This window comes from Ambystoma mexicanum, chromosome 4q (genome assembly GCF_040938575.1).
Source record: "Ambystoma mexicanum isolate Mex_15411 chromosome 4q, UKY_AmexF1_1, whole genome shotgun sequence".
Classification (NCBI taxonomy): domain Eukaryota; kingdom Metazoa; phylum Chordata; class Amphibia; order Caudata; family Ambystomatidae; genus Ambystoma; species Ambystoma mexicanum.
In genome coordinates, this window is record NC_090928.1 from 211,605,759 (window position 1) to 211,619,808 (window position 14,050).

The following is a 14,050-nucleotide window of genomic DNA, read 5'->3' on the forward strand; positions in this document are numbered from 1 at the left end:
AACATTCCACACCAGCACGCCAACATTCTCTCAGCTCATGCATTCACAGACAAGCCCTTTACAACATATCTCCTTCTCTTACACAGACACACACACACACAAATGCACGATACAACAAGGCCCATTTTCTGACATGCACGATGACTGTGTAGAGACTTGTACACTAGCATTCACATGGACACAGAAGAGTTAGGTCAGCATGCACTCAAGTCGTTTTGAAAGGAATTCTTCCTATGGGGCAGGTATAGGTTGTCAATGAGCTACAGTAAATTTGGGTGAGCTCCTCAAGGCTCTACTTTAGGTATCCCACTTACATAAGCAGTCACCCTACACCCCAAACTTTCAGCATGTCCGGGATACACCCACCCACTTCACTCTGTGGACATTCTAATTCCCAATTACTTTCTTCATCTAAACCAGGAAACAGCAAGTGCCATGGGTACAGGGAACGGCCTATGTAATGGCTTCTAACTGCTGTACCAAGTCATCATTCAGTGCCAGTTAACAGAAGTGGGCAATGCCTTGGGGAAAAGGCCAGTACACATACATGCCGTGTTGAGTGATACTTAGAGAGGGCAACCAACGAGCCAGTGTCTTTCTCAAGGGAGCGTCCGGCACCTAGTTACTTATCACTCCTGTGCACTCTTTTGTGGACCGATTTTCTTGATGATGATGATGATGATGATGATGATGAAGGTAACTGGGGTGGGAAAAGTCATACAGAGCTATAACATCTGTTCTTCTTTAGGTCATGACCCATTCCTCTGGAGTCCTTGAGCTACACATGAAGAAGTGTGGCTTTAAAATGGAGCCTGGACAGTATGTCTTCCTTCAGTGCCCCTCCATCTCCCAGCTGGAGTGGCACCCATTTACCCTCACCTCAGCCCCTGAAGAAGAGTACTTCAGTGTCCACGTGAGAGTAGCTGGGGACTGGACAGAAGCCCTGTGGAAGGCTTGTGGAGCAGAGGAGAAAGAATTTCAAGAGCCATGGAAAATGCCAAGGTTTGAAGCATTTTGAACAGCAGCAAGACTTCAAATAGGTTGATAAATCAGTATTATTTTCTCTGCTTTGTATATATGTATTGTTGAACCCAGCAAACACATCATTGCCAGTGTCCAGTGAGCCAGTGCCCACTGCACTCACTTAACACGCCATTACCAGGCTACATTATGTCTAGTTGCCCAATTACATCATGCCCAATTACCCAATCATTTCCAGTGTACAGTATTGCCCAGTTGGTACCTAATGACAACTTTTCAGGTACAACCACTTAGCACATTGTATTGTATGTATTTACATGGCGCGCCAAGCCCTTGGGCATCTGGGCACATTTCTCACATGGTTACATAGGCATCATACATTTTGCATGAAACAGTTACAATGCAACATCATTCCTAATTGACTTTATTCTGACTGCGCATATTTTCCAGGATCCATTTAGCTCCTTGAGCATATTATGGCTGGTTTTCATTGTGTTCAGTTTCTCCGTTGTTGCCCAGCTTGATGACGTACTCAGAAGCAGAGTTTACCTTCTTCTTCCTGTACCGGGAACTTCGGAGGCAAATGATGCCCACTGATAGGAAGAATCGGATGGGCAGCAAAGCTATAGACCGCAATGGACACCACAGGAAAGACAGAGGCAGAGTCTGCATTGGCCTACACGGTGGCTGGGCAGGGCCACCAAGCCCAGCCCTCCTCCTCCTCCTGCAGCCAGCAAGCTGATAGCGGGCAGTTAATTCTCTGTGTTGCCCCCGGCTGCACTTCCTTCAGAGAAACCTTTTCTGTGAGATATATATTACGTGTCATAGCGTCACAGCAATGCTGATGGTTTTAGTGCTGGAGAGGTGGTCAGTTTCCTCTGGTCACAATGAAGATGAATTGCCTGCATCTGGCTAGTTCTCACACTGGCACAATGTACGGCTTGGTACACATGAAATGACCATCACGGCACTAACACCAGTAACAGTTTGTGAACTGAGCTAGCATTAGCATCCACACAATCCCTGCATGTGCTCCAGTGCCAAAACAGCACAGATTTGGTTATTGAATCTCCCTTGCAAGTTGTGGCCCCAGCACAACTTTAGCTGAGCGTTGTCCTCGTGCAGTGACATTATTTGCCAGAGTGATAGGGCCTCATTACGACCCAGGCGGTAAGTTACCGCCTGGGCCGTGACTTTACCACCATGGCGTAAACTACGTTTACGCCATGGTGGTTGGCGGACTTACCGCCCCATTCTGACCTTGGCGGGGCGGTAAGTCCCCAATCCCCATTTACCCTTCCCCATTCCCATTTTTGCCCCATAGGGCATAATGGGAGTGGGGAAGGCGTTAATTACGCCACCGTAAATTACGGTGGCGTAATTAACTCCATGGTCCCTTAGCTCCATGGATTTTAACACCTGCTAAAAGCAGGTGTTAAAAGCTCCATGGCGCTAAGGGACCTCGTACTCAGGCGGTAAGGGTCGGCGCTGTTTACGCTGCCGTAAACCCCTTACCGCCTGGGTCATAATGAGGCCCAAAGTGTTGGAACTAACACCAGTGCAAGTGTGGTCAATGTCTCAGGTTTAACAATAGTGCATGCTCTAAAACCAGCGCAAATCTGCCATTTGCACGGGCACTACAACCTGTACTGTATGTCCGCCATAAAAGTAGTCCCAGACACAAAAATCTGGCAACCCCAGCATAGTTTCACTTTGCACACTGCCCAGTATATCTCTTTCTGACAAGCCAAGTATGTCACCAGTTTGTTAACTCCAGTAAACTCCAATTTGACAATTGCAGTATATTCTGTATTCACAGTCACATTATATTCCTAGATTGTCAATCCCATGTACTCTCAATTTGCAAAATCCCTGTCCATTTCAAGTTCCACATTCCCAGTTTGCACAATCCCAGTATATTTCAAGTTTGATCATCACGCTATATAATTAGTTTATTCAAACGCTGTATACACAACCCCAGTGAGTATTCTGTTTGTTCATCAAATTATGTTTGTCTGTCTTGGTATATTCCCGGTTTGAGAATCTCATTAAACTCCATATTTCACAAATATAATACATTCTCAACTTGACTAGACCAGTGTATTCCTAGTTTGTGAAATCCCCATATGCTTCCAGCTTTCTCCTCCCAGTGTATTCATAGTTTAAACATGTCAATAATCCTCCCAGTTCGATAACCGCAGCACATTCCCAATTTGCACTAAACCAGTACATTCGTAGTTTTATAATCCAAATTTTGTTCAAGTTTGGGGATTCACACTATGTTACCCGTTCGATAATCACTGTATTTACCCAATCTGCACAATATCCCATGTGACGGGGTGCCCTGATTTTCACTGAAATCCGCAATTGGAGGAGAATTATAGGAGGAAGTTTGCAGAACACTGGCGTATGGAGGACATGGTGTCTTAATGGTTCCATGTAATAATGTCATAATGTCGCCCAAAAAATCTCGCCATGCAAAAATATCGCTGAAAAATGGCAGTTTTTGTGCCGACATTATTGCATGGAACATGCCGGGGACACCCCTGCAAGCCCCAAACTTATTTTTTTCTTTTTTAATTTTTGAAAATAATTTTTTTTTTTGCCCCTGTCCCCATATATATGGTCACCCATATAATATTGCTGCGACCTTTTCCCGGCGATATTATTTACGGCGACCATATATATGGGGATAATATTACCTGATACCGTCTTAATAGAGGTGGAGTCGGAAGAGGTGGTGAGGACATTGGAGTACGTGGAAGTGAAGTCCTGCAGAAGGTACTCTTGAGTGTCAGAAGGTGGATAGGGATGACCAGTAAGCAACATGGGGACCTAGGACAGGAGGGCATCCTGAGGAGAAGCTAGGAGACCTGCTGGGACCTGGAGTTAGGCAGAAAACTCTGATCCGAAGGGGTGGATCCTAAGTTCGGCAGAGGAACGAAACTGTAATGTGGCAGCAAGAAGGCATGCCATGTTCTCAGTTAGAGTAGGACAAGAGAGGGGCCTGTGGTGAGGGTGCTCAAAACCCAACCTCCCCTCTCGAAGACTCCCAGGGTTATCCCAAGCCTAATTGTACCCTGACAAAGATTTGACTATTTCTGGTAAGGATGCAGGGCCCAAGGAAGAATAGAACTGAGTAAGATAAAAGTTACAAGAAGAATTAATAAAACGTCCTTCAAAGAACCTATGGTGGCCATGCTTTTCTGCAGACCCACGCGGGTGATATCCTGACACCCTTTAAACATAATTAGATTATTCTTGCTGTCATGATCCATCAATCACACCCCTTCTGGTCTTCCTGGTCCCTGGCACGTCGGGGGTTACTCGCTGTAGTACACCCAACATGGCCGTATACACGGAACGCGGTCTATCGACCTTTACGTCCTATACAGAACGTTCTATAAATTAGCCACTCCCCTGCGGTTCCGCGCGTCTCAACATTACCGATAGCTGTGGCCTGACGTGCTCCGTAGTTCGTTCTCCTGAACTGTGTTGCTTCCTGGTTCCCGGACCTTCCTCCTTCTCCTTTCCTACTACCTTCCATGATCCTGTCTCTTCCGTGTTCCGCGCAGACCACCTCCGTGTGCTGCCTCCATTCCAAGCTTCCTGGAGTTTCCTAGATACCGGACGAAGAAGCTGAACGAATCCTGGAATCCGAAGACGGCTGAGCGGTCTTGTACAAGACCCCAACTGCTCGAAATAAAACCCCGACAAAGGACTCCGCAAAACAGAGAAAACAGGTGAGAAAAGGGGAAACCTGTGACAGATTGAGACGCCACCTGACCGATCTCGATACAGACATGGAAGCAGCCATCCAGGATCTTATGCGTGGCATGCAAGAGCTGACGACCGAAGTGCAAAACTTAAAGGCGGAAAACGCTGCGTTAAAACAATTGGTGTTATCCCGTGATTCCACCTTGAAGGAGAGTGTAATTCTAGGCGGCGTCGTTCATAAGTTTGACGGTTCAGCAAAGAGCCTTCGTGGATTCTAGATTCTTGTTTGGTCCACTTTACATTTAAGCCTTATTATTTTTCTATGCCCAGGGCTAAAGTGGGCTTTATAATCTTGCATCTTTCTGGGAATGCCTTGACCTGGGCCACCCCATTGGTTAACTCTGGTGAAGCTCTCCTGGATGACTACGACGGCTTTATAGAGGCCCTCAAGACCATGTTCGAATGCCCGGAACAAGTTTACAGTGCCCAGGAACGTCTACTCGACTTTCATCAGGGTACCCAGGACTTGCTCACGTATGTCACACGCTTCAAACAGCTGGCTCAGGAAGCGGATTGGTCCTCTGAAGCTTGTTTTACTTTATTTCGAAGAGGGCTAAACGAAGAGATCAAGAACGAACTAGCCAGAGTGGCATGCCCGGGTTCCTTTCAAGCCCTAATGGATCTCGCTCTACAGATTGACTTTCGCATTCAGGAGAGAAAGGCAGAAAAGAAGAAAACCAAGTTACCACTCCAAAAAAAACCCATTGGAACCCCTTCGAGCTCAGAAGGCATTTCTACTCCAAGCAATGAGCCTGAACCTATGCAATTAGGGGCCTTCCATGGACCCATTACACCACAAGAGAGGATGCGAAGGATTCATACTGGATTATGTATGTATTGTGCATCCGACAAACATTTAGTAAGAGAATGTCCGATTGCCCCCCCACGGCGCTCGGGGAACGCCAGCTCCCGATCCTAAACGGAGCGCAGGTTCGGGAGAGAGATGTCTGCTCCACCTCTATTCCATCCTTGAACTCTCCTGGACAAAATGCCTTGGTAATCTTACGGGCCTTCTTGACAACATCCAAGAAAGAAATATACCCCATCCTGGCACTGGTCGACTGTGGAGCTATGGGGGTATTCATAGATCATGAATGGGTCTTAAAACACCATATTCCTTATGAATCCCGGACTATCGTGCGACCTGTGGAAGCAATTGATGGAAGACCCCTTTCTTCCGGACCTATAACCCTGCAGACCAAGGAGATCGAGCTTGCTATAAATCAACATCGAGAAAGGATAAGATTTGACATCATCAAGTCCGCCCATTACCCCATGGTTTTGGGAATGCCCTGGCTTCAAAGACACAACCCCTATATCAATTGGGCAGCGGGATCCTTGTTCCTGGGTTCTGAGTTTTGTATGTCCCACTGCTTACATCCAGACCTTGATCCTACACCATCTCCATGCTGAATCTGTTGGTAGTCTTCATGACCATCAGTCTGGCTTCAGAGCCGCCAGAAGCGCGGAAACTGCTCTCCTGAACATCCGTGAGGACCTGCTCTCGAATCTTGACTCTAACACTCCATGTGTTCTCATTTTGCTTGATCTCTCTTCTGCCTTTGACACCGTCAACCATACCATCCTGCTCAACTGTCTCCGTGATAACCTGGGTATCACTGGTCAGGCTCTGGCGTGGCTGTCCTCTTTCCTCTCCAATCGACCCTCCCAAGTCCAACTGGGGTCTTTCCTCTCTGACATCTTTTTCTCTACCTGTGGTGTCCCCCAGGGATCTAACCTCTCTCCTTGGCTGTTTAACCAGTATCTGGCACTCCTCGCCCACCGCATCGCCGCTCTCTGTCCCTACTTTCAGTGCTTTGCAGATGATACCCAGCTCATTTTCAGGCTACCCTCGGCCTCCTCTTCTCCTTCCCTCATCTCTGACTGTCTTTCTGCTATCCAGGAATGGTGTGCCGCCAACAACCTCTGCCTTAATGCCAGTAAGACTGAGATTCTACTCATCGGCACATCCACTCCCTCCTTCCCTGCTGCTCTCTGGCCGGCCTCTCTTGGCCCTCTTCCTGCTCCTACCTGCAAGGCAAAAAACCTCAGGGTCATCTTCGCCTCCACACTCTCCTTCTCTCCTCACATATCCGACGTCTCAAAGAAGTCACACTACCAGCTCCACCTCCTCCGAGGTATCCTTCCTTTCCTCTCCTTCCCCCAAAAGCTCACTGTCTCTAGAGCCCTGGTTCTCTCTAAACTGGACAACTGTAACAGCCTCTATCTAAATCTGCCCGCCTCTACTCTCCGCCCTTTGCAACTCATCCAGAACAGGACTGCGAGACTTGTCCTTGGCCTCAAGCCCAGGGACCGTATCTCTCCAGGACTGAAATCACTACACTGGCTCCCAGTGACTGCGAGGATCAAGTTCAAAACCCTCTGCATTGTCCACAAGGCCTTCTGGGGCCTTGGGCCAAAATACCTTCAACTCTCTCTTCCTAAATATCTTCCTTCTTGAGCTCTTCGCTCATCCGTCTCCAACTCCCTCAGGGTCAGCCGCTTCTCCAAACAATGAGTTGGGGGCAGATCTCTCTCCGCTGCAGGGGCCTCCCTCTGGAACAGCCTTCCTGCCTCCCTGAAACTCGAGGAGAACCATCTCCGGTTCCGGAAGCACCTCAAAACCTTCCTCTTTGTCTCCACCTTCTCTCCCCCGCTCCCCTGCTAAACTTACTGAAACTGCATTGAATCTGCAACTGGGCCACTTACCGCTCTCGGTCCTTGGCCCAGCCACTCTCCCCTGCACTGCCTCCCTGGCAACCCCCTGCACCGCGGGACTGTGTCTGTATCCCTACAGCCCCCCTTCCCAGCACTTTTCTGCACTTATCTCGCACCGCGGGACTGTGTCTGCATCCCTACAGCCCCCCTTCCCAGCACTTTTCTGCACTTATCTTGCACTTGCCACTAGCTGGCCCTTGTTATTTATCCTTATGCTCTTAACCTTGTACTGCACTCTCCTCTTTCCACCTCCCCTTTGCACTTTTCCCCTCCCCTCTACCCTTGCACTTGCACAATCTGAATAACACCTGGCCTAGTAGGATCGTTGTCTGTCTCTCCTTGTTCCCCCCCCGCTTCGTCCCGCCTTGAAACACTTGTGTATAGGTGCGTTACAAATGCCATATCATATCATATCATATCATATCATATCATATCATAAGGAGTTTCCTACAACTCATCAGAACACAATCTCAGTTTCAAACATCATCCGGGTCCCGGAGGCTTACCAGGAATATTCCGATGTTTTCTCCTCAGCCATTGTTCAGGCCTTACCTCCCCACAGACCTGAAGATTTTGCTATTGAGACGGAACCTTCCGCGGTGATTCCATTTGGAAGGATGTTCATCCTATCAGAACCTGAAAAGAAAGCCCTTCGTGAATACCTGGATACTAATCTCGCAAATGGCACCATACGACCATCTAAATCTCCACCAGGGGCCTCCCTGTTCTTCGTTCCTAAAAAAGACACTAAAGAACTCAGACCGTGTCTGGATTATCGAGGTCTAAATCAATGTACTCTCAAGGACCGCTATCCGTTGCCCTTGATCTCAGACATCCTGGAGGCAGTAAGAGGTGCAGTTGTGTTCACCAAGCTGGATCTCAGGGGCGCCTATCATTTGATTCGTGTGAGGGCAGGTGACAAGTGGAAGACAGCCTTTAGAACACCCTTTGGGCATTTTGAATACTTAGTCATGCCCTTTGGACTTGCTAATGCCCCAGCGGTGTTCCAACGTTTCATGGATCGAGTGTTCTCAGACATGCTGTTCCTTTTTGTGATTGTCTATCTGGATGATATTCTAATATTTTCGAACAACCCTCTCAAGCACGAAGAACATGTGAAAGCAGTTTTACAACGCTTACGCGAAAATAAACTCCTGGCGAAGCCCGAGAAATGCAACTTCCCTACTTCTACTGTTCACTACCTATGGTTTGTCCTTACTCCCGATGGTATCGGTCTGGATCAGTCCAAGGTCAAGGCTATTTTATCCTGGCCTAGCCCCGCCTCAGTGAAACAGATACAATCCTTCCTGGGCTTGCCTAATTTTTATAGGAAATTCATACCTTCCTTTTCCAAGATTGTCCAACCAATAATTGCCTTATTGAAAAAAAGATGTTCCCTTTCATTGGACCATGGCCCAAGAGAAAGCCTTCCAACAGTTAAAGTCTGAATTTACACAAGCTCCCATTCTTGCTCAGCCTGATGTTAATCGACCATTCATAGTGGAGACAGACGCCTCCAACTACGCCATTGGAGCCATTCTAAAACAGCAATTCGAGGATAGCTTGGAACATCCCATTGCCTACCTTTCTCAGACATTAACTCCTAGTGAAACCCATTACTCCGTCCTAGAGAAAGAGCTGCTAGCCATCCGTCAAGCCTTTACAGAGTGGCGTCATTTACTTATAGGAGCCAAATTTCCAGCCAATGTCCGCACGGATCATCGAAACCTACAAGTATTGCAAGCCCTGGAATGTAGGAATAGTCGCCAAGCTCGGTGGGCCTTCTTTTTTGCCCAATATCAGTTTCAGATTCACCATGTCCCTGGAACCCAAAATGTAATAGCTGATGCACTTTCTCGTCGTCCAGACTATGAACCTCTGGAGGATCGGACGTATCCCAAGATGTTTCCTCATACCATATTTGTAGCTCAAGCAAACAACCTCCTGGAAGAGATTTGCGTGCAAACTCAGACTTTGGAACTTTGGAAAGGACTTTCAGAGAAGAATCAATGGGACTTAAGAATCAAGGACGGATACTTGTTCAAGGATAATGACCTGGTCATCCCCACACAGAAACTACAACAAAGGATAATAAATCTCTGCCATGATACTCTTCACTCCGGTCATCGTGGTATTTCCAACACCCTCCGTCTAATACAAAGACAATTTTGGTGGCCCAAGATGAAGACAGACGTACAACTGTACATTCAATCTTGTTCTGTCTGTAATCAGAACAAACATGATACCCAGAAGCCAGCAGGTCTTTTATTACAGCCAACTCCACCACCAAGACCTTGGGAAATCATAGCTACAGACTTCATTGTGGAATTGCCGCCTTCCAGAGGTTATACCACTATCATGGTAACCATTGACATATTCACTCATATGGCTCACTTTACTCCTCTGTATAAATTACCATCCTCATCAGAACTTGCTGGTATTTTCCTGGAACACATCTTCCGACTGCATGGACTTCCTTCCAAGATCATATCGGACAGTGGACCACAGTATATCTCTCAGTTTTGGAAACACCTCTGCAGGATATTAGGGATTGTTAGAACTCATCACCAGGTAACAAGGACGGTAGGAGCTTGATCGCAGAAGATTTCGGAGTCGCTGAAGAATTTTTCCTACAACCCTTTGCTGTGTAAGGTTTACAGAGAGAGGGATCTAATAGTCGGAAGAGGAGACACACACTCCCGATTGCACCAACTAGGAGCAATAGAAAGAATATCAGAATAGTATTTTTTGTGGTCTTAGTAAAACTGAAAGTACCAGAATACCAACTACACCAACCTGAATGATGGTACACAGCGTTGAAGTTATAGACGGGAAGTGGAGTTTCCTCAGTAGCCTGGGAGTTCCTAAGCCAATCAACACAAGAACAAAGCAAGAACTAATGAGGAATCTAAGCAAAGTGAGGGTTTAGGTAATAGAACATGAAAGTAGAAATGTTTCTTACCATTCAGTGTTTTGAAGTTTATCGGAAGTCCCAGTTGATGATCCAGGTCCAAGGTTCTATCCCGACGGCACAAGGACGCCTAGAAGTCCCAACAATCCAATCTCCAAGACTACCCCGATGGCACGAGGACGCCTAAAACAAAAGAAGTCTCTAGTCCTTGAGATCCCAAGAGGTGGAGTTCGAGGAGTTCCTTTAGGGAGTCCGGATGGAAATGTTCTTCTGTAGACAGGATGGTGCTGGGAAGGCAGAAGGACCAACAGCGTAGGATGTACGATCAGGCAGAATACAATTAAATCGCAAAGCAGAGACTGTCCATTGCGCAAGACAGGTTCGGCAACGTGCGGGCACAGTAGACAGAATCACTAGGTAAAGACAGTCCGGGATGCAAAACAGGTTCAGCAAAAGTTCGAAAAGCAAGACAAAAAGCAACAAGAGTGCAGTCCAGAAACAGGAACAGAAGTAAGCAGGAAGGCAAGATGCGGGGACCAGGAAGAAACAAAAAGCAAGAGGCAAAACACGGGTCCGGAAAACAAGAGTTCCAAGATACGCAGTGAATTCCAAAAGACTTCATTCAGAAGCATTGTGCCGTAGTCTGTGGGCTGGCTTTATTCCGTGTAAGTCACGTGCCAAGTCACGTGACGTGGTGACGGCTGCGTGCCTACACCAGAAGCGTTCTCTTCGTTGCCAGGGTAACCGGTAACGAGCGAGAAATGAAGCTCGCTGTTGCAGCTTAGGGTGTCGTCGGGTGTTTAACAACCGAAGTCCCAGGGATTTCTTTTTGAGCGTCGGACGTGTCGGCACAATTCTCTCCGCAGGTATTTTGGAACCGGACAGTGTAGCGCCGTGATTCCTAACAGCATCCTCCCCCGATGCAATATCCAATCCCCTGGAAGCATGAAAACGCGCCAGGAGGCGAGGGGCATGGATATTTTCCAGAGGTTCCCAGGTCCGATCTTCCGGGCCGTAACCCACCCAATCAATTAGATACATACGGACCCCCTTCTGTAGGCGGGTGTCAAGTATGGACTTGACCTCATATTCTTCAGATCCCTGTACCATAACAGGAGGAGGACGAACACTGAGACGCGTTCCAGAGCGAAAGGCTTGACCAAAGATACATGAAAGACAGGGTGGATCTTCCAAGACTTGGGTAAGGACAATCGAACAGCCAAGGGGTTGATCACGTGAGTTATTACATAAGGACCTACAAAGCGAGGCAACAAAGAACGTCGACCCGGAATTCGTAGCTGTTTGGTCGACAGCCATAATTTCATGCCAGTCTGATATGAGGGAGCTGGCGAACGATGCTTGACTGCAAAGAGTTTAGCTTGATTTTGGGCTTCCTGAAGACAGCATTTGATATTCATATGGATGGCCATCATTTCCCTCACACAATCAGAGGCGGCTGGGTTACTTGACGACAAAATAGGATCATGAGGTAAAGCACGTGGGTGTTGCCCATAGAGAGCAAAGAACGGAGAAGTGCCTGTTGAAGTATGCAATGAGTTATTATAGGCAAATTCTGCAGCTACCAAGACGGATAGCCAAGACTCCTGATGCTGGAGTATCAGACAACGCAGATATTGTTCAAGGGTTGAGTTGAGTCTCTCAGTCTGGCCATCCGTTTGGGGATGGTAGGCGCTAGAAAACTGATCCTCTATGCCAAAAGAGCACGTTAAAGACCACCAAAAATGAGAAGTGAACTGCGTGCCCCGATCAGACACTATGATAGAGGGAAGACCAAAGTAACGGAAGATGTTTTTCATGAACAAATCTGCAAGAACCGGTGCAGAGGGTAGGCCATGACAGGGTACGAGGATAGCCATTTTCATGAAATAATCTACAACTACCCAGATTGTATTGACGTCTTGAACTAAAGGCAATTCTATGATGAAATCCATGGATAACATGGTCCAGGGACGTTGAGGTATGGGCAAAGGTTGGAGTAACCCCATAGGTTTGCCAGGCACAGTTTTACACTGTGCACAGATAGCACATAATTCAATGTAATGTTGTACATCTTGCCGCATAGTAGGCCACCAACACCACCTTTGTAAGAGATCCAAGGTTTTTCTCCTTCCTGGATGTGCGGAAAACATAGTATCATGGCACCATTGTAATGCCGTTTGATGGGTCTTCTTGTCTGGCAAAAATAGACGCCCTTGGATATAAGGTAGGGTATTTACTATGTCTAAATTGTATTCCTGAATCTCACTAGGTTGTGTTCGGACCCACTCGATAAGAGAAGATTTCAATGACGGATGTGGAGTACAACCACAGACAATTTGTGTAGGCAACAACAGAGGACTGATCTCTTTTTCGCCTTGATCCGGATCATGCATTCGTGAAAGAGCATCAGCTTTTGAGTGGAGATGACCTGGTTGGTAGGTAATTGCAAAATCAAACATCGAGAAGAATTCGTGCCATCTAGCATGACGTGAGGTAGAACACTTAACAGACTTCATGGCAAGCAGATTTCTATGGTCTGTAAAGACCTGAACCGGATGGGAAGCCCCTAGAAGGTGATGTCTCCATTCTTTGAAGGCATCACGTATAGCCAGAAGCTCTCGCTCAGTAGTGGTATAGTTGCGCTCATAGGGTGTGAGCTTGCGGGAGAAAAAAGCCACTGGGTGAAGGAGTCCCGTGTCGCTACACTGTTGAAAAAGTATGGCACCAATAGCAACACCAGATGCATCTGCCTCTATGTGGAAGGGTAAAGAAGGATTGGGATGTTGCAACACTGGAGCAGATGTAAAAGCCGCTTTAAGAGCATCAAAAGCTAGTTGTTGTGTTGCAGACCAGAGGTATGGGTGTTTATTGCTAGTTAATGCCGTCAATGGCGCCACCAAGCTGGAGAAAGAACGAATAAAGCGACAGTAAAAGTTTGCAAATCCTAAAAAAGACTGCAAAGCCTTCACATTAGCAGGTATGGGCCATTCTAAAACAGCCCTAACTTTGGTCTGGTTCATTCATACCCCCTTGTTCGTCAGATCATAGCCTAGAAATTCCACTTCAGTGGCATGGAATACACACTTCTCCACCTTTGCGTATAACTTGTTCTCTCTCAGACGCTGAAGAACAGCGGTAACATGATCAATATGTTTTTGACGTGAAGGAGAATAAATCAGGATGTCATCAAGATATATCAATACATAATGATCGATCATGTCTCTAAACACATCATTAATGAAGTTCTGGAATGTGGCTGGTGCATTGCATAAACCGAAAGGCATGACACAATACTCAAACAATCCATATCGTGTCTTAAAAGCGGTTTTCCATTCATCCCCCTTGCGGATTCTAACCAGATTATAGGCACCTCTCAAATCCAATTTTGTGAACAGGACTGATGAGCCTATTTGATCCAGGAGAGTGTTTATAAGAGGCAATGGATACTGGTTCCTGATGGCAATTGCATTTAGTGCTTGATAATCTATACAAGGTCTTAAGTCCCCTTCCTTTTTGGGAACGAAGAACAAAGGAGATGCTGCAGGTGAGCGAGATGGTCGGATAAACCCAATGCGTAGTGCATTGTCAAGATATTCTTTAAGAACGATATTCTCCTTATGTGTAAGATAATATATCCTGCCATTGGGTATGCTAGCCCCTGGA

The 14,050-nt window shown here is 46.9% G+C and overlaps 1 protein-coding gene across 2 annotated transcripts in view; it reads left to right on the plus strand.

Moving 5' to 3' along the window:
• NOX3 (NADPH oxidase 3) overlaps positions 1 to 14,050 on the plus strand; it is a 530,542-nt gene that overhangs the window by 357,109 nt on the left and 159,383 nt on the right. For both annotated transcript variants that reach the window (XM_069607737.1, XM_069607738.1), the window contains exon 8: positions 749 to 1,002. In XM_069607737.1, coding sequence (XP_069463838.1) covers positions 749 to 1,002 — 254 coding nt within the window. The remainder of the gene's footprint in view (positions 1 to 748; positions 1,003 to 14,050) is intronic.